Here is a 25,309-nt window from a genome sequence, read left to right as displayed (position 1 = left end):
TCTCCCCAGGGATAGAATGGCTATCACTCACTTCACTGCCAGGCAGTTCAGGGACTATGCCTGCTTCCTCCCCCCGATGTAAATCAGGAGTAATTCCAATCTCCACTGAAATCGGTGGAATCTCACTTCCCCGCTGAGCTAAGCCGCATGCCAGCGAGCTGACAGTGGGTCCCAGCCAGGCGAGGGCAGGGGCAGAAGAAGGAGGAGTGTTCAATTTCACAGATGCCATTGGCCCTTGCAGAGAGAAGGGCGGGTGCATGCCCGGCCCTATCAGTGGATCTATTGGGAAAAGAAGCTGCCAGCGTGACAGGAAGGGAGTCAGGTTTCCTCCTTTACTTAGGCAATTGCAGCAACAAATATTGAAGAAGAATTTTCCCGAGACGCGGCTAGGGAAGGAGGGTCGGTCTCGGTCGGCTCGCTGGAAAGCCCCCAGCTTCCTTCAGTGTGTTGGAAAGAAGGGGCGAAACAGCCTTTTGCATGCGTTTCCTTTAACAGGATCTCAACCAGGTAAGAGAGGTGCTGAAATTATTCTGTAATCCTGCCTCTGAATTTCCCAGTTTATCTAATCTCTTCATCCTGCCACACCCCCAACCAATTCTGCACTGGGCGATCGCTGCTTGTTAAAGCTACATTTTTGTTTGCTTCGGAGAAAGAAAAAAACACCTCCCCCTGCCATTGCCCGTTGATTGCATTAGATAGACACATCAAAAATACAGGAGGTAGGTGACATGATGCATGCCTGTTAACACGGCACGGTTTGCACTTCCACCACATTTGCATCGTCCTCCCCCCAGCGATTGGAATAGGCTGAGACGAGCATTAATTGTGAGGCAGACGGATCACTGTCGCTCTTTTACTGCTTTCTTGCTTGCTTAAAAAAGGAGTCGGGAATCCCCCCGTTCCCTGGCTGTTTGCGGGAGATTTTAGTTTAAATAGCATCGTGTTGCAGGGACTCCTGGCAGACGCCTCCTTGCAGAATGCATGGTGGGCCTGTTTTTCTCGGGTGACTCTGTCCCAGCTGTGCCTGCCCCGCTGCAGGGGGGTGTTGGAGGCACTGTACCGCGTAGCGTTGCTGTTCTGGGAGCGGATCGTTTGCGGGGAGAGGGCGCTAGTGAAAGGCCAGGTCCATTCATTATCTCGGTGGCTGCTGACACAAATGGCGCTCCCGTCCCCTGCAGCAGGCACAAGCGGGGAGAAGGGGGCGGGGAAGGTGGCGATTGCGGCTTCGCTGCAGTATCGAACCTGCTGTGTTCTAATCTGGAACGCGGCCCGGGGAGTTCCGAATTCGGAGGGCTCCTGAACGTCTCGTGGCTGCTATGCTGACCCCTTTGGCGATGGGGAGGGGATGGGAGGGGAGGAATAGCCTTGGGGGCGCGTTCCCCCACCTCCCCGCAGCAAGGCAGTTGGGAGTGCGTCCGCTCCGTGCAGTGAGCACAGGCAATGCATGCAGCTGGTCACCCACTCCCAGCCCTTCCCTTTAGAGCCTTGTCATTGGGGCGTGTGCATTTGCCGTTTTCCAGTGTACAGGGGGTAACCAAAGCCGCCTCCCCTACCCAGAGCACTCGACTCTAAACAATTAATCCAATACCCGGCCCTCAGGATCTGATTCCCGCCCGCCCTTTTTATTTATGGTTTGCACTGCCACTTGTGATGTCACTGTGCTATGTAACTGACTGTGCCACCCACACACCACCCCAGGACAGCAGTACCATCGAGTCAGTGCAATTGCTGACTTGCAAAATGCTTTTGATAAGGGACAAGCCTCAGCATAAAATCTACTCACCGCTCTTGGCACTGAAGCTGAAATATAAGAATAATATTTGGTTTAGCCCCCAGCGAGGAGGTACTTGTGATTTAAGGAGGGTGCACTATTCAGTCAGTGAGAGTAGATTATAAATGCTGGTTCCCAATCTACAGAGTTTCTGTGCCAGCAGAACTGGGCTGCTGCCATGGGTATCTGCCCCTAGATTAGACACTTGGCAGATCTGCTGGCACAGAAACGACATAAATTAGGAACCAGAATTTACACTCTACTTTCACAGATTGATCTTGGGGGTTGGGTATTGAATACTGTGAACAGTATTGTACCAAAGGGCCAAGTATCAATGTGGTGCAAAAAGAATTAAGGGGAGCTCTTTAATTTTGGATAAACAGACATTTCTTCCCATATCCTCCACAAATTTGACACCTAATCTCAATGAGGGCCCCCAAAAGGGGAGAAATTTGGAAATTAAAAAAAAATTAGTTTTCGTCTTTTCTACGTTTGTAGAAGTAGGGGAAAGGAAAATGAAACCTGCTTTCTTCTCATTTGTCTCCTTCCTTGCAGACAAGAATGCTGCATCCTAGGAAGAACAGTTATTTTTTATTGCTGTAATTCTCATAGCTCTCCAACTTCATGTAATCAAATATGCTGCCTTCTTGGGTAATCACTTCTCTCCTGAGAGTGTGGCATAGCCTCACTGTTGAGTCATGCAATACAATATCTCTTTTTTCAGGAGCAGCTCAGTTGTAATCCAGGATCTATTTCTCAGAACTGTAAAAGGATTTAGACTCAGGCCATGCATTTCCACTGTAGCATTTAAATAAAAAAACCAAACCTGTTCAAGTTGAAGGTGTAACAGTGTAGATTCAAGTTAACAAAAGGCATTGTTTAAGGTGTTTCACTTAAGCTATCCTGAGCAACATCAGGTTTAGAAGCACAAGCATCTGAGAATCAAAGTTAGCAACATGGGTTACAATGACATAAGTCACCACTTAAAATTCTGTCTGGGACTGTAGCAAGCAACTTCTAAAAATACCTGCTTGCTGTGTGCCCTGTTAACCTGTTTATATGACTGTAGTAAAAGCAGCTAGCTACTTGATTCCAGTCTCAGCAGTGGCAACAGTCTGCCAATAACCTTTTATCCTCTAGATTAATTGAGCTATGGGCTGTTTTCCCCAGAAACACAACTGAAGAGAACACACTTTTACTAACCTATTTGCTATTTGCCTCTTCCCTACTGTTTGTTTGCCCATTTTTGTTCTCTCCCTTCTATTTTCCATCCTAGTCTATTCTGTTTTCTTCTCTCTTTATTCAGCCTAACCTTTATTGTCACCAGACAAATTGACTTATTGTGAGTGTTACAGGCCATAGCAGCATCCTTGTTTTGCATTATCCCTTTTGCTATTTACTGTCCATTCTTTCTCCTCTTCTCCCTCTTTCCACCTGGCTTCTCCCCACCCCTTTGCTGTCTTGTAGTTTTCTCCCTGTCTTGTTCCTACCTTGGGCCCAGATGATGCCCTGCTGTTCCCTGGAAAGGGATGAGGAGGGTGCAAGGAGCCCCACGCACCCAAAGGCAAGGAAGGAGGCAGGGAGCATTCTCCAAAGTGGTATTGGATTGAGAACCTTCTTCCCCGCAATTTACTGGCGGTCGTGGTGAATTCTCCCATTGGCAAATTTTAAATCAAGACGGGATGTTTTTCTGCAAGATCTGCTCTAGGAATTAATTTGGAGAAGTTCTATGGCCTGTGTTGTACAGGAGGGCAGACTGGAGACCCCTTCTGGCCATGGAATCTCTGAATCTATGTCTGGAGCTCAAGCAAGAAGCTCTTTGAGGAACCTTTGTCCCGGACCTCCCCAGAAAGGCACGGACGCCTCCCCCAGCACCATCCCTTCCCACCAGAATAAATGAGGTCCAAGTAGCCCCCTCTCACTGTAAAACCTGAGAGAGGGACTAAGGGGGAGGATGCAAACTTGGCAGGGTTTCCCCTACCTTGTTTCATTGGGGGCCTTTGGGCCGACCTCTCTATGAACAGACCATGATTCAGAGGAGTCAGTGCCATTTGTGTGCCTCCTGACCACCCTTCCTAGCTGACACCGAGTCTCCAGTGTTGCTCTTGTATCAGGGATGCTGCAGCTACTCCCAGGACTCTCCTTAAGAAGGGGAAGGTTGTTTCCCTCACTGCATTGGGGGCTCAGTGCAAAAGGTAATGCAACCCCACTGGCTCTATTAACTGGACCAGTGGGACTCTGCAGTCGGTGTCTGCCCCCAATCCTGCCCACTCCCTGTCTTTTCTCCGTATACCAATGCAGAGAACCCTCCACGGTACCTGTGAGGAAAAAGGGGGGGGAGACTGCTGCACTGACAGCTGTCTCTCCTCTCCCCTTTCAACATAGGAACAGAGGGCATAACATGTGAAGGGTCCTTAAGCGAGACCTACTTCTCAGTTTGATTGTTCCATGGGGAAGGAACCACTCAAGTCTAAGGCTCTGATTCTGCAAACACAGATGCACATTAGCTATCTGACTTTGAGCAAGTGAGTAGTTCTATTGACTTTAATAGGACTACTCATGTATTTAAAGTTCAGCACGTGCACTCTCACTTGGAAGATCAAGGCCTTAGTGCTTAAAAACACTTGTTCTGGTGTAACCAATAGCTTTACTGAAAGGCTCAAAACCACTCTGTTTAAAATAGCTGCCGATTATTTGTATGTGTGAAATAGGCTAGAAAAGTATATTTAAATTGATCATTTCTTTGTAAAAATCTAAAGCATGTTTAAATTAATCTGTGCCTGTTACTTGTTGTGGAAGCAAGAGGATAAGAAAGCAATATTTGTGCTCTATTTTTTTCAATCTAGGACAACACAAATTTTTACACACGAGGTTTTCTCCCCTCCTTATAATTACTGTTATACAGCAATTTCCTTTTGGATGCCAGTTAGTCTTGATGACTTTTGTGGCTTTTGACAAACACTTAAAGCAAGGTCACTTCTCTTCTTTGTCCATACATATTTCTGCAGTGTCTTAATTGTCTTAACCCTTCAGGGTCTGCAGACATAGATACTCTCTCTTCAGCGTTGTTTTGAGTAGCAATCTGGAAAATTCCACTATTCCAAGAATAAAAATCATCATGTGAAAAGGTCTTTGTACAGCTAAACCCATAGTGGAATTTTAGTTGGATAGAATATTCGTATGATTACATTTGGTAAATACTTCTGTAAATGCAAATGTGTACAGTTTACCTGATTAATGTAGTGTTCCACTTAAAAAGAGTGGATACCATCTACAGCAGGCTGAATTGGGCTTTGGCTTTAGATACATGAAGAATATCATATTCTTGTTCCACTTCCTTGTTTTTTCCAGAAGTGATGCATTGCCAAACAACCCTGCTGTATTTTTATGTATAAACATACACCCTTTGTAAACAGCAACACTTCAATCATATGCTGTAGCAAAATAAAGGTTGAGTTCCTGTATCTTTTGTTTATCCACCTAGTTGTCAATGTTGTACAAGTCTGGAGGAGGATTAGGTTTGAGAGATGAATTTGATGGAAAATGAATGTTAAATGGTTACTTGAGCTATAGATTAATGCTTTTATTCATCCTGCAGTATTATGAGATCTAAATATAGCTAACGTTTGTGTTCCTCTTGCATCAAATCCACACTTGGAAATGAAACCCAAAGCCAGTCCTGTATTTCAGTTTTGTCATGGTGTACAAAAAGATGTTAACATACTGATAAGGTGAGTGAAGGTGACAAATAGAAAATAATAGTCAAGCTATGTGATCTAGAATATTACTGAAAGGATGGAGTGGTATGGGGTTATATATAGAGAAATAATAAGCTGCAGATATTTGGACAGCTGGCTTTAAAATATTGAAATATCTATATCTCTTCTTTACAATCTCTAATCTAGCTACCAGTTGAAATGTCCATTTAAAATATACACTTTGGGCCAAATACATCCATGAAGCAACTCCAGATTATTTTATTACAAATTACATCACAGCATGTTTGATTTTCATCACTTATACTGTTACTTATACAAATGGTAAGAGTAAACATTTCTTTCATCAACTGAGAATTGTATTACAAAGATATGCTAAGGATAGCAAGGAAGGTTTTCTTTCCAGCGTTCATTTCTTTGAGCTGTGAATAACAAGTTGCACATGCACCACTGGAAAGCACACCTTACAATTGTTTCCAACAAAATGACTGCTTTTAGAATTTCTTACGATTGTAGGTTTTGCAAGCACAGATTTCTAGGATTTAAAAAAAAAAATAACCTTGCACATCTCCTTCTACAGAAGTATTTCAAATGCTGCAGATAAAAACGTGATCAGAATGTACAAATCTCCAGTTAGAGACATTACAGCATACTGTAGGCAGCAGGCCAAATATACAGTATCTCTAATGTAACTTTGTTCCTCAATTATGTCAAGGCAGTTTGCGGTATTATTCAATGGAATCTACCTCAAGCCTCTCCATTTTTAATCCCTTTATGTTAACATGTAGGTTAAATAAAGTGTTATGTGTTACAGATATACATTAGCTGTGCAGTTTTCACTCATTTTATTATCTCTCAGAATCTTCCGTTAGGGGTATTTTATTTATTCTGGGACAGTGACTGTCTTGTTTGCTTTGGGAAGTGGTCTGAGGGCACCAAGAGATATATGAAAACAGATGGGAACTATCTTTCTTTGTATTATTCAAGGAATCTAATTTATGCATCAAGTAACAGAATTCTAGAAGGGACAAATTATAAAGCATGGGTGTCAAACTCATTTTCTATGGTGGGCCAGATTTGAATTAAATGTACTTCAAGTGGGCCATACATACCATAAATCGAAATACTAGGCCATTTTTATGTAGTATTGTATTTTATTTGCTAGATATCAGCGATATAAAAACTGCAGTAAATTCATTGCTACAACTACTACTATTTTACGATTAAAAGAATCGAGCAATGATTAAGAATTATAGTACTGCGCGATGCCCCAAGACCACACTGTCCCTCTGCCACCTTTTGGAGCGCTGTGTCTCGTGCACACAGCGCTCCACGCACTGCCGCCAGAGTACACAGATCTCATGACAGCGTGCTGCCACGACGTCTCATAGTGTCGTACTCTCTGGCAGCAACGCACGCTGCCGTGACATCTCACGGCGTTGTACTCTCTGGCAGCAGCACACGACGCTGTGACATCTTGCCGCAGCGTGCAACACCACCAGAGAGTACAATACCGCGAGATGTCACGGCAGCATGCACTGCCACCAGGGGCTGGATCAAAAAGGTGGGTGGGCCGGATACCTTGGGCCGGATGTTTGACACCCCTGTTATAAAGAGTGCACTTGGGCAAAGTTATCTATGAAAAGACTGTGTGAAAGTTCATAGAAACACATTAAAGAGGATTCTTAAATGAATTAATACAAAACAACTATAGCTCCCAGAAGAAGAGAAGGAGTTATGATTCAGTTTACTGATCTGTTCCAGAAAATATTGATCAGGCCCTGAAGAAATTTGCCAGAATGGGGTATCCTATACTTCTGTGTATTGGCAACTAGATAAAAAGTGGAACTCTGTATATTTTTACTTAGTGTCATTTTAGTCTGGTATTCTTTACTTCCCTATCGAACAACAATGCAAGCTTTTCAGCAATTGCATGATTAAGATAATTTATAATAAGCTCACTCTCACCATCTTACCATTTGAGTTATGGTGCTTTTCTCTGAGCGGCCAAGCAATAAAGTAATTGCCACTAACGTTGATTTTGATCAGCAGCCAGGAGATCAGCAGAAATGTATCATCCAATGCCTTGTTTTGATCTGTTTGCAATACTATATATTTGAACCCCATCTGTGGGCTAGTCTGTATAAGAGTATTTCTCAGTGAATCCCGCAGATAGATCTTTCTAGCTGCTTCTAGTTAGTGCAATCCATGATTAATGATCTCTGATGGTGAAAATGTTTCTTGGATGGTAAAACTTGAATTTCCCTTCTCTGTATTTCTTGTTTCCTGACCAGTTCTCATCGTCCTTGAAGACATTCCAGAAGCCGTATACTGATCTTTCATTCATCATAAAGCTCTGTGGAATCAAGTTATGTCAACAGCTGCTTTAATTAATTTGGTTAGAAATGGAGGGTATCAAGTGAGAAGGAGAGCGCTGCTGACATCCCGCCTTTTGCAAGATGACAAATGCTTGACTGCCGTGTGCCAGATCTCCACCACAGAACGCAGGGCTTCTTCCCGCTTCGATCCAGATGGCAGTGGGCGACCAGCCACATGGGACTCCTTTGGTATATGGGACAATCGCATTGATGAGCCCATACTCCTCCCACCAAGCATAAAGTATGGGAAGCCGATTCCCAAAATCAGTCTGGCCAAGGTGGGCTGCGCTATCCAGATTGGAAAGCGGAAAGAAAATGAGGACCGGTTTGATTATGCTCAGTTGACAGATGATGTCCTGTATTTTGCAGTGTATGACGGGCATGGCGGGGCTGCAGCAGCTGATTTCTGTGATAAGTACATGGAAAACTATATTCTGTACGTAAGCGAGGGTTTGATGTCGGGTATTTGTTTTATTATTTGCATTACAGTAGTGTCTAGTAGTTTGGGCCCCTTGTCCAGGGCACAGTACGAACACATAGTAAAAGACAGTCCCTGCCTTGAAGAGCTTACAGTTCAAATAGATAAGACACAAAGATCAAGAGATGGTTAATATGATTATCCCTGGTTTAGAGCTAGAGGACTGCAGCACATAGAGACTAAGCAAGTTCTCCACCATCACCCAGGTTAATTTTGATAATTGAAATATAAAACTTGCTGGCACTTCTGTCTCTCTGTTGACCTCTTGTTTCTGGAGTTGGGAAGGATTCCCTGGTGCCAGAACAGGGTCAGGGATTGGACGCTGCTATGATGAGGAACTTGTTTTTAACCCTTTCAAAGTAAAGAAAAGTCAGATCCTGCGCGCACTCCTAGCAATTAACAGAGGGTAGTTAGTGCTGCCCTCTCTGCACCAGGGAGGATGGGATTTTACCCATCAGCCCCAATCTATCCAAACCCATTGAATTCACGGGGGAATTGAAGGTGCCAAGCAGTCTCCAGAATTGGGCCTACCAAGAGCATGTGGCGGTTGCAGGTTGCAGCACCTGCATGTGGCAGTTGCAGGTGGATTAAACGAAGGTGCATACTTTGCATATAAAACAGAGTTATACGACAATTAAAAATCACCAGTCTGGGGGTCAAATTCCCTTACATCAGGAGCATAGTGGAACATGCTAATGGCTTCCTGTTAGGCCAGAAGGATGGTATAGTGTGACTCAACCTGTGTAGTGGGAAGACAAGCCTGTGGAGGAAACTGCTGTAGATGGAGTGGTATCAGAAGTTGAACCTGTCTCTATTTTGTTTCCAGAGAATTCCTTTCTCAGGAGAAGAATTTGGAAACCGTGTTGACCAAAGCTTTTCTAGAAATAGACAAAGCATTTGCGAGGCATGCTCAGTTGTCTGTTGATGGTAAGTAGAACAACTGTATTCTACTTTGCATTGACGAGGAAGTGGTTTTAGAAATAGCTGTTGAGGTGTTTTGTATTAATGAAATATGTTTGACATTAAAAGCAATTTTATTTAACACAAGGATTTGCTTTGAGCATTTCTTGCAAATGAAACAACCGACATCAGTCATGCTCAAACACTTTAAAATGAAATGATGTGAAAACCTCTCTGAAATTTATCCGGGGAGCTGATAATGAGGCTGAATTTTTGCAAAACGTTCCACTGAGCTTTTAAAGGGATACTGTCCTGTAGATTATTCACCCAATGTAATATATGTGACAGTGATTCAAATTTGGCAGGAGATGTATGTATTTAAACACTGTATGGTGCGAAATTCACTCAGTTACCAGTTTTTTTAAAAAACGCTGTTATTTCTGTAGGTTTTAGAGGAAACAGTCTAAACATTCCCTTTTGGCTCTGTTGCTGCAGTTAAATAACAAACTAGGCTCAGAAAGATTAATATGATTGATGCTATTGCTATACAAATAAAGAAGTAAATAATGTAGCTATGTTTCCCAAAAAGAAAGAGACATAGTCAGTAGGAAAATAAACTGTATGTGGTTAAGGAGCCGGCTGCATATGTCAGGACAATGTGTTTATAAAGGTGGCATTAAGCAATTTTTGTACTCCCTTAATTCTGGGCTGCCTGTGTGGTGAGTTATTCCATTAGCATATGTTTATGCTCATTGCCAGTGGCCCAAGGGACTGCTAAAACAGCTGGGGCTTGCAGGAGATAGGGAAATTGGCCCTGAGAGGTGGGTGTCACCAGAGAGCTCCATGACAATGGGGTGCTACTCCTGTGGCTGGCTAAGCCCATTTTACAGTCATGTGGCACTGCTGATTGCATTGACAGAAATGTATTCTGACATTAAAAAAGTGCCAGCACATGCTTTTGGTTTGGATTTAAATATTCCTCTTTGCTGTTTGCAATCCAAAACATTGATGTGTTGTCTAGTGTGCAAAAACTAGAAAGTGAAACTGACTAACTTGATTTCTTTGTTCAAACTGAAGTACAAAAAGTAGACTGCATAAATGGATAAAGAGACATAAAGTGGTATGTACTTATTTAAAAATGATTTTTAACCAGACCAGAAGAAGCAATACAAAATAATTGGGGTTGCCTTTTTAGCAACCTCTCTTAATTATTAGAAATTGACTTTGGGGAGCTGAGTCTCATATTTGAATTGTGAATTCAGAGTTTTTTATTGAGGTGGTCTGAAATGCAGCAGTAAGAGTGAGTCTGCCTCGCACCTACTGGAATGATCTAAAATGCTTCTGTCTAAATGGCTTATCTTGAAGGTCCCTTGTTGTATTTGTCAAACTCTGTTCATTAAAGAGCTTGTTTAGAGTGACCCATTTCAATAGAAGTTTGTTGTGTTCACAGCAGCTAAATGAGCTGAAAGACAGTGTAATGAGAATAGTTCCAGGGATTTCCATTTCAAACTGCATCTGAAGAAGAGAGCTGAAGTCTCTCAAAAGCTTATGCCTGCAAATATTAAATTTGTTAGTCTTTAAAGTGCCACAGAACTCTCGTTGTTTTTAGTGTAATGAGAGAAAATATTGCTACTTAAAATATGATTTCCTTATGCTGAAAGTAGTTTTTGATTACAGCATTTAGTACTTAGGTCTTATTGTATTAGCTAAAGAGAGTCTTATTGACAAGCTGTGCAGTAAGGGGTGAGCTTTCAAAATGCTGCCTCGGATTTTATCTTGCAGTTTTCCACCAACTTTAACAGGAGCAGCATGACTAAACCACTATGCATCTCTTTGAAAATGCCCCAATATCTTATTAGGAACCTAATACAAATGCTGGTAAATTTTGAGGACAGCTAAACAAATGCTGTTACAAGGCACTGGATAAAACCTTTTCACTAATACAGCTCAAGAAAATATGAAAATTAAGCAGAGGTATGTTAGTTTTCATGAGTAATATTATAGAATCATTGAAATGCAGGGTTGAAGGGATCCCCTGCACTGAGGCAGCACCAAGTTAACGTAGATCATCTCTGACAAGTGTTTGTCCAACCTGTTCCTAAAAACCTCCAATGACAGGGATTCCACAACCTCCCTTGGAAGCCTATTCCAGATCTTAACTACCCTTATAGTTAATATCTAACTTAAATCTCCTTTGCTGCAGATTAAGTCCATTGCTTCTTGTCTGACCTTCAGTGGACATGGAACCCCTCTGTGAAGATAGTGATCAGGAAAGGGCCCCATTCTGCAGAGTGCTGAGGACCTCCTTTGAGGCATTGACTGCCCTCAAGCTGTTGTAGAAGCTATTAGGAGGTCCTCAGCACTCTGCCAAGTGCTGAGCAATCCCTGAAATCCAGCCATAAAAGAACGGAGTAATGGGACATAAAGATGTAGACTGTAACCAGTTAATTAATGTAATTAACTTTTTGCATATGTGGTGTTGAAAACTAAATATTTTTAGACTGTTTTTTTTAAACATTAAATAAAATTGAACTGCATTGCATGTATCTTCATCAGAATCTTAATTCTGAACTGTCATTACAGTTGGTTAGCAAAGCTACAGATTATTTTTGGCTATTCTAGATGTGATAGAGTCAAGAATGTCGCCAAGGTCTCTTGAAAACAATGGTCCTAGAATATTGGCTGCTCCAGACATATGTAATGGCATCCAAGCCATGTCTTCCTATTTAAATCCTGCCTTATCCTGGGAATTGGAAAACAATAGTTCAATTAAATGTTTCTGATAGATGACTCCATCTGTTGATCTCTTGGGCTGGTGGCCTGTACTTCTAATTTTTTTAAAAAGTACATTGGCTTTTTAGAATGACCAGGGCCTTGATACTGCTAACACCTGCAAACAAGTCAGTGGAACCGAAGTATGTGTATGAGTATTTGCAGGATCAGTGTGTCAGTGGGCAAATCTTTAAATCAGTGGGCAAATTGTTAAAACAGCAGATCATTTGGGGAGATGGAGTTTTTTAAAGTTGTTATTTAAAAAGACCATCAATTATGGCAGAAATTGAACAGGTCTTATTTGTGCATTTCTCAAGGAACTGTTGTCCTTTTTTTTAAGTCACTACTTGCAGAGCTAAAACATTTAAAAAATATATAAAGTAATGCTTATGTCAAATTCACAAATACACATTCACACTACAATGCTGTGTCTTTTGTGCAGCCACTAGACTGACAGGTATTATGGGCTCTTTAGGAAACTCAGAATTTGTCATACTGGACTGTGATCCATCTAGTCCAGTACCTGCCTCTGAGAGGGACAATACCAGATATTTCAGAGGAAGGCATAAAAACCCCACAATAGTCACGTGTTGGATAGTCTGCCCGCCCTGGTAGGACTCCCTCTAATCCCTAACAGAGTTTGGCTTAAACCCTGAAGCATGAGGTTTAATAGCTCTTCCAAAATGTATGCTAACAGTAACTGTTATATAACTCTGGATATTCTTACCACCCATCTAAATGACCAGTCTCAATTTGAATATTGTTAAGTTTTTGTCCTTTTTACGTTTCCGTTCAGAGCAAGGTGACAATTTGAAATGTAACAAGCTCCTCCCATTAATTTGGATCCAGGACCATATTCCTTACAAGATTGTACAACTTCAAAGTTGTGTTACGTTTCTGGTCTAGATAGCTTGACAGTGTATGTTAAAAAATGTTAAAAAGCTGCATTTTCTCCCCGTATCAGTGGCCCAGAGCTGAATAAACACAAACATTTTGAAGAACTGAAACAGTACCAGTTACTTTCCTAATTATGTGGTTTGGTTTTTTCTTTTGGCTTTATTGCTAGGTTCTAAGTAGAGAACATTCCAAATGCAGGTGAAGTGACACAAATATTTTTATTACTCTGAACAGTTCTTATCAATGCAAGATAATATTCAGAGCTTTTTTGATCAACATTAAAATCTAGTACACTAAGGCCAAATACTTTGCTGAATTAGGGTTATAACTGGAGAAATAAAAAATAACTGCATAAAGTGTGTTATCCTGCCACTAAATTAGAAGGCAACAGTTAAATACACCATAACTGTGTGTCTAGAATATGTTTCACTGTGGTACAGGGTCATTTAATGTGAATGCTTTGCTGAATCAGGGCCAGAAATCTCCAGGCTACTTGCAGAGGGAATATTGGTTGGTTGCTGTGAGACCGGTTCATACATGCTCCTATGGCTTAGCGCAGCAGGAACAGAGAAGCTTGAGTTTGCAAGCTCCACTCTTGTGGCCTGCTGCATTAGAGGCCACCACAGGGGGGGCAGGTAGGTGGCTTGCAAAGAACCACTCTGCTTTACATTCAGCCACAGGAATCTGTTAGCTTTGGTGAGAAATCCTCACAGCTCCTCTCCTCCGCCTTGCATCCTCCCACTAGTCTGCCTCCCTTCCCAGCCACCTGCTTAAAGACCTTGATTTAACGTGAGGAAAGGCCCTTCATGATAGATAATTTTTGTACAGTCTCAACCTTTTAGAGGGCGACTGCTGTAAGTACAAGGTTTCTTAATGAAAACACTGCCATCTGCGCTCCTGACCTGGCCTAGGACAGCCATGTAAAGGGCTGCTACTGCTTCAATTCATTGAAGGCCTGATCCAATATACACTGAAGACATTAGGAATTTTCCACTGACTTCATTGCTCATGGTATCAGCCCCTAGTCACCTGCCCATTCATATCTGGAATAGCCATCTTATTGAACATGGTTGGTTGTTAGTTGATGTATCTGTGTGTGTTGTTTGGGGCACTCTTGGAGTAAATAGTGAAGGTCTTTTTCTATAAAGAGAATAAAATGCTGAATCAATTTTTTTTAAAAGTTACTGTTCAAAAATATGATTACTTTTAATATGTTAACCTGCAACACTGAGGAAAAGAGAGAGCTGCAGAAATACATGTATATTATATAGTCATCAACATAAAAAAGGCTCAGTTTTGGTAATGGTACTTGGTTATCATCTAATCAAATTAGAAGATACTTAATCTAAATATTTTCTTAAGCTTTTATCCATATTTAGTTTTAATATCCAATGGCTATAAAGCTGTTTAATTATAATGGGCAGTTACTTGGAACCTTTTTGTTTAGAATTAAAAACTGTAAACAGGTTGGTCCATGTACTGTACTTGAAATGCTCTTTAGAATATCCAGCTTTGTCAAATATGAGATGACTTGGCATTTTCCAGTGATGTTTTTCTTTGGACACCAAATACTTTTACAGAAATACTTGGTGGCATTTGTTTGGGCTGCAGTTACAATGGAGGTAACCCCCCAGCTGTAGTGAAAGTGTAGGGGGGGAAATCACAGAAGAGTGAACATATTTGAGACCATTTATGTCTATAGACAAGATTGAGTAATGGTCAAATTGGATATCACACATTGTCATAAGACTTATCTATTCTGTCACACCACTAATGAAAAGCAGAGCAGGCAAACTCAAAGTGAATACTTCCCCCTGTTTTGCAGCTCTTATTCTGTCATCCCCAGTGTTGCAGGTTTGTTTTGTTTGAACAAAATTCCTGGGTGAATTTCCTATTTGCCTCTGTGTACGTGTTATTTGTGGCAGAGACTGTACCTGGTCAGCAGCTCTAGAACTGGAGACCCTGGACACTATATGCTGGGCTTCAGTGGAAAGAGAAATCTGCTTAATTTTGTCCCAGGTGAAGGAGTCCGGCCGTTCCTAGCCTGGACTACTGGAAGGTTCCCACATCCTCTTTGTCACATTAGTTGAGATGACATGCAGTAAAAATTGTCCAGTGAGTGTTAAGAACCTATTGAAAGATCTTAGTTTTATAGTGATATTTAAGGAAAAAATGAAAAATTAATTTTTTTTTCAAAACATTAAAACTGAAGTATGTGCTGATGCAACATCTTTAAAGTGCTAATAAATACTTTAGAAGCAATAGTAGTAAAGCACTAGACATCGGATACATTTATAATTCCTAGATTTTGGAACTGTTAGTGACCCAAATGAGTCTGAAGCCCCCTTTGATTTAGTAAGGGCCTGATTCTTCCTCCCTTACTCACAATGAGTATTGAGTATTATCTTCATGAATGGTCCTGTTCAGAGCAGAATCAGGCCCTGTGAAGGGAGTGTGAGTGGTACTTACATTTCCAAACGATGACGTTTAGCTTTTGTTTGGTCTGTAGTATTTAAAAGGTGCCTATCACTATGGTATGTACCGCAGCTTACCATTCGTATGTCTGGCCTGTCAATAACATCCCTAGAATCGGTGCTGGCGGTTGATTTGATTTGCTTTTTTTAAAATAATACTCATGAGTATTTGGGATGTGTGGATTTGCTCTGCCTTAAATACTCAAGGCCGCCTGCATCTCCAAATAGTTAAAGAGTCGCAAGAGAATTTGATAACTATGTATTAATTCTCTTTTATGCCTTCTATAATTTGTTCAAAGACTCTGATACTTGGCATTACAGTTCCAAAAGCAAGGATGAAATGGGAGGCTAGTGGCTACTCCTCATTAGTTTTTAATTTCTAAATAAAATATATTTAACATGAATTGAAGGTAGTTTTATGTAGGGTTTTCATTTCACTTTGTTTTAACTGTCTGGTTAAAACAGGTATTTTACTGACTATCTTAAAATATCTGATTTCACTGCTAAATTTTAGTGCGTATTTTTAAGCATGTTTCACAGTGGACCTACAGCAAACTAATTCTTATATGGTCTTCTAAAATTGGAAATAAAATGCAAACGCGTAACTAAAATACTTAAAAGCTGCCGCCAACTTATTGGCTGGAAATATCTGGTTTTGCCTCCTGCCCCTCAGCCACAAAATAATCAAAGATCTGATGCAAAGCACAATGGAGTTGGTTGAGTTGTTAATGATTGATATTTTGTTTAAGGACATAGCTGAGAGAGACTTCAGTGCAGTAATAATACCTGGTTTAATAGTAATGAAAGTCTAGTTTAGACTCTATTATGGATTTGTTTTGTTTTTTTCATTCAACTCGCACTGTTTTCACTCTACAACAAGGCTCCATGCATCTTTAAACACCTTATCCACACGAAAAATTCCTCCCAAGCATGTTACGGGCCTAAGTTTTTCACAGGTGCTGAGCACCTGCAGTTTCAATGGCTATCAAGTGGAACGGCTGGTGCTCCACATGTCTGAAAATCATGCTGTGTAACTCTGACGGGCTGACTGTGGGACGTGCTAGCTGCAGCTGTCACTGACAACAGTGAGAGTTAGTGGGTGCTTAGCATCCCTCAGAACCAGTCCCATTATGCAGTAATAGATCTACTGTTAAAGAAACCCATAAGGGCAGATCCAGAAACTAACTACTGGGGGGGAAGGGGAAACAGAGTGTGGGCCAATTCCAAGAGGGGCTTTCAACTGAATTCACATCTGCTGTGAATTTTAGGCTGTATCTCTTCCTGGCCTTGTGTTCTTCTGCAGTAGCTCATAGCAGCAGCATATTAAGCATCTCGTTCTGTGTTGTTGCATACACTCTGTGTGCTAGCATGAAAGGGAGAGCTGTTCTTTAAAAATATTAAATAATTCTTTTAACTGTGGATTTACTTCATTGCTAATGAAACAACTGGTTTGCTCAAATTGTGATGCAGTCACACACAATTCATTTTAATCTACAAAAATGACTTTTCCCAAGAATGTTAAAGCAAATGAGTACAAATAGAAACTAGAAACCAGAATCCCTAAATAGAATTGCATTAGTTAATCCATTCTAATACTAAAAAAAAATAATAATAATCCCCAGCTCCAAGTGTGCTGTTGAACCCAGGCAGGGGTAGAGGAGGGAGGAAGGCAGTGGGGAACCTGTCTTGCATTCCACTGCACTGTGTGTAGTTAATTTATACCTGTGTAAAATGCCACCACCAAGGCAGTTGGTGGATTGTGATTTAGTAGCATTTCCAGCTTCTTTGCACCAGTATGGATTCCTACACAGGGTGCCAGGCAGGGCAGATTCAGATCTGTAGTACATCTGATCTCTTGTTAGTGACCTTTCCAACAAATACAGTGGCATTAACAGGCTCTGAAGGGAGTCATGTCCTATACAGCTAGAAAAATGCTGGATGTAGCATTGGCCTACTGGCAGGGTGAGGGAAATGGTGGGGTCATAAAGATTCTGACAAGGACCTGGAAGACCCTGGAGTATGGGGACAGGAAGGAGATACAGAATGTCTCTTTTTTCAAAGCATACACCCAACTCCCATTAGCATTACTGAATTACGCACTTGCATCTACAGGAGGAAGAGTCTGTGGTGGGATTTATCTTGACTGTTGCCCATGTACAGTGTAGCTGGGGGATAACATTCCAATATCTAAAGCTGAGACATTGGAATAGAGAATACATTTGCCACAAACCCAGAGAGCAGCCATTTTTTCCAGACACCTGTTTATCGCATTTGCCATCTTTGCATGGAGCCCTGTTGTTGCACAGAACATCATTATCCCCTCCTCCCACGCATGTTTTTTTTCCCTCTGTCCATTATTTTCAGAGCTTTAGTTGAAACTTAAATCTTGTGACTGAGTAATTTAGAGCACAAATGTTACTGACAGTTAAAACTATAGTTCTGTCATAAATGCAGCAACACTGCCGGACAGTCTTAAATCTCCTCTCTTTTATGTGATGTTTGTAGCAACCCTGCTGAACTCTGGGACCACTGCAACAGTGGCCCTGCTGCGAGATGGTATTGAACTGGTTGTGGCCAGTGTTGGGGACAGTCGCGCACTGTTGTGTCGAAAGGGAAAGGCCATGAAACTCACCATTGACCATACTCCAGAAAGGAAGGATGAGAAGGAAAGGTACGTCTCAGTTGAGCTAATAATGTCACTTGGGACAACCTTGTTCAAACTCTCTTTACATCATTACATGGCTAATTTTGGTCTGAGTAAAAGGGAATCAAACTAAATAAATAGGGCCAACTCGTGTAAATCAGTGTAGCTCCATTGAAGTCAATGGCACTATGTTGATTTACTGGGTCTGTGGATCTGGCCCCTAGTGCTTTACATCTTGAAACACAGCCTCAGAACATTCCTGTATATATAGAGATGGGTGCAGAACAGAGACTGGAAGGTTAAGTGACGTGTCCAAGGTCACAGAGGTAAAGCCAATATTAGAACTCATGTTCCTAGTCCAGTGCTCAGATTCCTAAACCATATCCTCTTCTGGAAGTCCTTCAGAATAGAAATCTGACTCTTTGTGAATATCTCTGGGTAGGACCTCCATACTATCCGCACTTTTCTGCATGGTTTAATCCAAGATAAAGGTGCTGGCAAAAATTTTACACCTTTTATTGCTGGTCTGAACCTATATTTCATGTTTTCCTTCTCCTATTTTGAACAGAATAAAGAAATGTGGTGGCTTTATAGCCTGGAACAGTCTGGGACAGCCCCATGTGAATGGCAGACTTGCAATGACACGGAGTATAGGAGATTTGGATCTTAAAAACAATGGAGTGATAGCAGAGCCAGAAACTAAAAGGGTTCAGGTAAGAGACAGTCTGATTAATAGAGGATAATGAACCTGAGCATTTGGCTCATGTATATGTCTAGCAGTCAGAATGCCTTGGGACCTCTCATTTATGAGAGTGTCAATCTGGAGTAATTCCGCTGAAGTCAGTGGGGTCACTCCAGACTGACACTGAACAGAATCTGGCCCCAGTAATAAATGTTGACATGGATAAATGCTAATCTTAAATAGCATGGTTTAATGTGTGTGTGTTTGTGGTGGGGACAGGAATAAAACATGGCAATTGTTATTTAACTGTAATGAGTGTTTGTTGAAACTGATTATATGCTGAAGGGAAAATGTCACCTCAGCGGTGGGATTGATATGCTGACTTGCACAGCTTGTTCCAGAGTTTAAATCATAAAAGAAAATAGCAAACTTGTGCATTCTGTGTAAATGACACATCTTATTGGGGCCCACAGTTCAGCAGCATATGAAAAAAATGAGTTAGTGTCTCAAAATTAATTAAACATGGTTACTTCAGTTTCTGCCCCCTTCCCCCTCCCAGCCACCATTTCCCATCCTCACCTAAAGTTAATCTTCTCAGTATCTCCTGCCTCACCTCAAGGTGGGAAGAGAGTCAGAAGCTGAGGGGGCCATATTTGCGGTGGACCTATAGAGACGGAATTCTTAGGGCAGTTGCCAGTCAGAGCGAGGACAGAGCACACTTCCCCATTAGAGGAGGTCAGACTAGAAGAACATAATGGTAAAATCTGAATAACTTGAGGTTGTTCATTATTACCTGGATAATACCTATCTGCCGGGCTTTTGGTCTTAATTTATTGAACCCAGAACAGGGTTCTTTCCAAGCATTGGAAGCACCCTCAAGTGATTTACTCAGGCTGTTTGGAATATGGCTGTCTTGACTGTTTAGTGTGCCAGTGCTTTAAAGCAATGTGGTGAAATACTTAAGAGTTTTCATACTGTTAGTATCATCCATGTATAAAATGGAAGAACAAGTAGCAACAGGAGGAAAAGTCTGTTGTAACAAAGAAAATGTAGAACTGTTCTGCCATGCAATGATTTATGTATAAGATGATTTATATTGTGTTGTGTAATTACAGTTGCATCATGCAAGCGATAGCTTCTTAGTCCTTACTACAGATGGCATTAACTTCATGGTGAACAGTCAAGAGATATGTGACTTTGTCAGCCAGTGCCATGATCCCACTGAAGCAGCCCATGTTGTTACTGAGCAGGTAATGTGGTGGCTTTTGGCTGAACCCGGTGCTTTGTTGAGGATGCAGAGGGTAATGCAGCTTAGTAGGGAATAGAATGTGTAATGCTGAATATGCTCAGACTGACAGATCCATTGCAGTGCACAGCAGATATTATAGTAGCAAGTTGGCACAAATTGAAGTGGGATTGAGATTTCAAAAAATGGGGTTTGTTTTGTTTTGCAAACACAGGCTGAAGTGGAGGGGATGGCACCTGGGGTCCAGGGCATCACTGTACTTGGTGGGGTGGGAGCCCCTGGCAGAATTGCTTCAATGAATCTGCACTGCCAGGAGCTGGGAGGAGAGGGGTGCTGGAAGCAGAGGCTTTCTGGAGGCCTGAAGTCTCATGGATCTGTGAGATTGGATACCTGCCTTCTTACATTTTGATCTCAGAGATGAATAGTACTTTGGAAGAGATCAGTATTAAGATAATGATTTCTTTCTCTTCTCAGGCTATACAGTATGGTACTGAAGATAACAGCACTATTGTCATAGTACCATTTGGAGCATGGGGAAAATACAAAAACTCTGATGTCAACTTCTCATTCAGCCGCAGCTTTGCCTCGAGCGGAAGGTGGGCGTGAAGAAGATCTGCTGGAGTCAGATTTTCTGTGCAATAGCCTGTATGCTGCTTGCTACAGAAGAACACATCTGTATCTAGGTTGACTGTCTTGCCTATTTTTTTTTCTCCTGACATTGTACAAAATACTAAGCTTACTGCTTTCTGGGTAACAAACTCTCATAACGTACATGTTACATTTTACCATTTTTATTTATTTTTTCAGATTTTAGGTAGGTGGTCATTTTACTGCCCTCCCCTCCCCTCCCCTCCCCCCACTCCCAGAAGATGATGGACAGTTCTGTGCAGATGGACTAACTAATTGAGCTTTCACATCTGGCGAGAAGTATTCAATGTGTGTTTTGTTTTGACTGCTTTATCTAGTATTCTTAGTTATTTAGCAGCTTTGAATGACTGGTATGCTGTGTAGGCTGAGCCACGTGCTCCCCTCTTTGCACAACACATAGGAGAGCAAATGAAAGGTGCCTGTTTTGTCTTTCACTGTGACACAGCCACCAAAAGTCCCTCTGTGCTTCAGGAGAAGCATGTGAAAAATAGTGGCATGGCCGGGGAGGATTCAGGAAGAGGCTATTCTATGCAGCAAGTTCCTGTGACACAAAATAGTGTAAGCTTAGCCCAAAAGTCCTGTCTGAGTTAGTGCCGCTAAGCAGAACAATACCTGGATCTCCATGCTCTCTGAGCCTTTGCAAGTCCAAGTATGTGTGCAGACCAAGATGCATGGCAGCCAAGGCAGATGTGCAGCCATTGAGGCAGAGGGGATTCCCTACATTGGCCTGGAGTCTGTGAGGTCTCTGCTATCCTAGATCTCTGGCCAATGTGTCATTTGGAAGCCACATTGCAGCCCTCTGTGCAGACCCCTGACATAGCTTCTCTGAGAGGAACATGAAGCTGGTCCACGGGTGCAAAAAGCTGCATATTTTTCAGACTGAGGTAACTTGAATTCCCTTCCATGTCGGTGTGGGATAGACATCCTATCACAGGGAGAAATACACTTCTTTTTTGTTTTTGTTTTTAGCTAATTTTTTAGCTTTTGTAACCTTGGGCTGTGCTTGTACTAACAGTAGCTGCCAGATTTTCAGATAGAAATGTGATTCATTTTTTTCAAGTTGACAGCATCTCTTTCTTTTTTTCTTTTCTGTTTTTTTTTAATGTGGAAGGGGCAATATGAGAGTCAGTGTTAAATTAGGCACAAAGGGCCAGATTCTCAGCAAGTTTATATTAGCAGCGCTCTGTTGACTTCTGTGAACTGCACCATTTCAGACCAGCTAAAGATCTGTCCCAGAGTGCCCAATTCTGTTCTCATTTACTCCATTGTAAATCAGCTGTGCAGTTCCCCTGACATCAACAGCGTTACATTGGTTTGACACCAGTGTAAGTAAAGTCAGGCAGAAAGAAATTGGAGCTGAATTCTGCTTGGTTATGCCATGATATTTTTCACAGTGGACCGGTTTCTGGCAAGAAAGATTTTAAAATGGACTAAATCACCTGATGCAAAGTCATTTACAGTAAGGGATAATACTGCTGAGCTGCCAAGTCAAACATTTATTACAATGTGAACACTGAACCTCTGTTACTTTAACCCTTCCTGTGCCCTGCGTCACACCTTGAACAGCCATTCCAGATGTTTTTCTTTGCATATATTTAAAGGTGCATGAGCATCCTTTAGGCAACTATGCTTAATATTGTACTGAAGGCATTAAGTGCTTTGCATACAGATAGTGCTCTGCTTGTCGTATTACTCAGTGTACTATATGGTGTATATAATATTTATATTGGTTTTATAAGTAAAGGGTTTGTGAAACAATACTTGTAAATATATATATATTGTATCCAATGCTCTTGCATAGGTCACTGTAAGGGTATATATTAGTGTTTTACAATTATAACCTTTCCCGTGTCCCACATCCCATTTCTGAGGGTTTGGAGTAAGATTTTTGCTTTGGGTTAAGGGGTTGTGTCCAAAGTCCTGGGCCCAGACCTGCTTCCCCTAAAGCAGGAAGGATGTATTTGTGTTGCCGTCAGTGGGAGTAGGAGCAGGTTCTCAGTCTGGAACACATTGATTCCCCAGAAAACCTGGTTTGGGTCTGTATTTGGTGTTGACAAAACACCTTGCCATGAGGTGAAATCCTGGCTCCTCCACTGATGTCAGTGGGAGTTTTGTCATTGACTTCAGTGGGGCCAGGCTTCCACTCTGCATCTCTTTTTGCACTTCTGGAACTCAGTTGGTGATTTCAAAACTTTAAATGTGCAGGCTGAGAGCAAGGCTTTAAAAGTGGCTGTTGCACATATAGAGAAACTAACTCAAGGACTCCTGGTAAAGATGTTTAGTGGGTGTCCTAGATCCATTTTATGCATGTAGGTCACATCTTCCTATAGGGACCACAATAGCCTCAACTCACAGCATCTGTTCTGAGAGCTGCTTTGTGAACGTGTGTCACTAATAATAAAGTGGTGAGGAGAACAAAGTGCTACAGTGTGCAATGCTACTAGCCTTTCTCCTGCAAGAAGTGCAGCCTTGGTAAAGATACAAATTTGATGATTTCCACTTAGTCCCTAGTGAATGTTTGACCACATGACTAAACCATCCTGGCCCTGGACCCAATTAGCAGTTTGTTTTCAGGAGAGGGCTGGAAATGAAGTAGCCGGGGTGGTGGCGTAGGCAACAAATGATAGATGTGCACTAGCAGAACTATATGGGAACAGTTTTGCAGAATGTTTGTCACTCCAACCATTGCTTAGTCTCTCCCTCTCATGTGGTCTATTAGCCATGTAGCTGGTCTGAAGGCAACTCAGACATAGGATTTTAGGAGAACATGTTCAGATTTTTAGCTGTGGTTTTTGTTAGTTTTTTAATGTATTCAAATTGGAGCAGTGTTTGACACTTTCTGAGCTGAGCCCCACTATTGAATGGCTGGCAGGTAATGAATAACGTTATCCATAGAGTGTCTGTGCTCCAGTTAATCTCTGAGCAACTCAAAGAGTGGCTTGACAATCGGGTTTAAGTGGGACGTCTACCAATGTTTGAAGTGGAATGGGAGTTTCGGTTCCAGCTTTGCTTGCTACATCAGTGTCCTATATCCAGTTTTATAGAGAAGTAGAGATTTTTGAGTTATTGGCTGGATGTCCTCTCATAGAGAAAGAATTCATTCATAATTTCCTATCATGTTAGGAAGGAGATAGCCAAGAAGGGGACATGATAAAGCTCTACAAAATAATGTGTGGTCTAGAGAAGGTAAACCAGATGCTCCCAATAACCTTTTTCACAATGTATCAAAGGGACGTTCAGTGACATTAAAAGGCAGCAAATTAAAAACCTGATAAAAAGAAATACTTTTTAACATGACACAACCTGTGGAACACTTTGCCACTAGATATCATTGACTCAAGGGCTTTACTAGGATTTAGGGCATATACCTCCCCCTTGTCAGTGAACAGTTGGTGGGGAGGAGAAACTTTTCCTGTTCCATAACTGTCCACTGTGGAGTTTTTGGCATTTTCACCCGAGGCATATAGCTACTATGGGGTTCAAGATACTGGCTAACTGGACCATTGATCTGATCTGATATGGGAATTCCTATGTCCCTAGCAGGGACATGCGGAAGAATAGAAATTTGACGGCTTTTGGAGGGACACTTTCTGTGCCCCCACGACAGCATGGGTCCGGAAGAACTCGCTCCCTCCCCGTTGCAGCCCCAGGGCCAGAGGAGTTCTGTGCCCCCACTGATATTGGGGGGCCTGTGCCCCTGCTCGCCCTGCCTTGTGTATGCCCCTGGTCCCTACTAAAGAACAGAGTTGTGACTATTGTAGCCTTTCATGTGGATCTAATGTGGGTAGTGTACACTGTACCACATTGATCACATGCTAGAAAAACACATGAAGTTGCATTGTTTGTAGAACACATCCTGCTCACACTCTTCTTCCTTAAGCAATCATAGCTACTTTCTTCAGAAGCGCAATCACTTTTCTCACCGTAGTCCAGCCCACGCTGTCAGTGGAATTAAAAGAATTTGTGACACAGCCAATAGTCAGGCACTACAGGTATTACCTGGCTCTTGGGTTTGTGTTTCAGCATTTGAAACTGAGTGAGGAGTCGGGAGAATAAAACCACTCCTTTGCCTTTCAGTATTGTGGCTATTTATGTACCATTCAGAATATGGACTTTGAGAACTAGTTAATGAGTTGAACGCAGCAAATGTTTATTAATTGAATATCATTTTGGGGGCATTGAAGGAAAGGAAGTAGTGTATTCTCATAGTATTTAGGGATCAGGTTAACAGTACCCTTCTAGCTTTTAGCCAGCTATCTCCTTTTGTGGAATATCAAGGTTTCCAAGTCAGAACCAGGTGTTTCTCTTGTTTCTTTAGGGAAACAATACATTCTAGTCTATCTTCCTTCTGATATCTCTGGCAGCTTCTAACAGACACACAGAGAAACCTGTCTTAAGCCCCCAGGGACCAGCAAAAATATGTTGCCTAGCAGAGGGGATCTTTTAAAATGTAGGAATAAAATTGATCACAAAATTGTGCATAAAAATGGCCTTTTATGACAGGAGTTGCCTATTGTAAGACACTTTTAGTGCAGCACCAACGATATATACCTGAAAGTATTATGAAATGAATTAAATGGAATCTCAGATTTTTTTTTACCCCATATGCATCTATTATATCAAGGGACAGGAGATTGTTTATGTACTACAAATTAAACTGTATTTTAAAGGTGAACTGCAAAATAAAGGATTGTTTTACTCGT

The 25,309-nt window shown here is 41.7% G+C and overlaps 1 protein-coding gene across 1 annotated transcript; it reads left to right on the top strand.

Annotated features, from left to right (window-relative positions):
• The first annotated feature begins 391 nt into the window (after positions 1 to 391).
• On the top strand, positions 392 to 25,309 carry PPM1K (protein phosphatase, Mg2+/Mn2+ dependent 1K). The gene is made up of 7 exons (XM_067557155.1): positions 392 to 507; positions 7,782 to 8,301; positions 9,170 to 9,270; positions 17,892 to 18,057; positions 18,599 to 18,743; positions 19,828 to 19,962; positions 20,433 to 25,309. Exons 2-7 carry the CDS (start codon positions 7,859 to 7,861, stop codon positions 20,562 to 20,564), a joined length of 1,122 nt encoding a protein of 373 aa, XP_067413256.1. The 5' UTR covers positions 392 to 507; positions 7,782 to 7,858; the 3' UTR covers positions 20,565 to 25,309.

This window comes from Emydura macquarii, unplaced genomic scaffold, assembly GCF_026122565.2.
Source record: "Emydura macquarii macquarii isolate MOO-44397 ecotype Brisbane River unplaced genomic scaffold, CSIRO-AGI_Emac_v2 contig_1790, whole genome shotgun sequence".
In the NCBI taxonomy this organism is placed as follows: Eukaryota; Metazoa; Chordata; order Testudines; family Chelidae; genus Emydura; species Emydura macquarii.
This window is presented reverse-complemented; position numbering and strand designations above follow the sequence as displayed.

What these genes read in the sequence shown, in the direction of transcription:
- PPM1K (XM_067557155.1), top strand. Translation starts at nt 7,859, where the DNA reads ATGTCAACAGCTGCTTTAATTAATTTGGTTAGAAATGGAGGGTATCAA. An exon ending in TACATGGAAAACTATATTCT is followed by an intron (nt 8,302 to 9,169) that starts GTACGTAAGCGA and finishes TTTTGTTTCCAG; the next exon opens with AGAATTCCTTTCTCAGGAGA. An exon ending in TGCTCAGTTGTCTGTTGATG is followed by an intron (nt 9,271 to 17,891) that starts GTAAGTAGAACA and finishes TGATGTTTGTAG; the next exon opens with CAACCCTGCTGAACTCTGGG.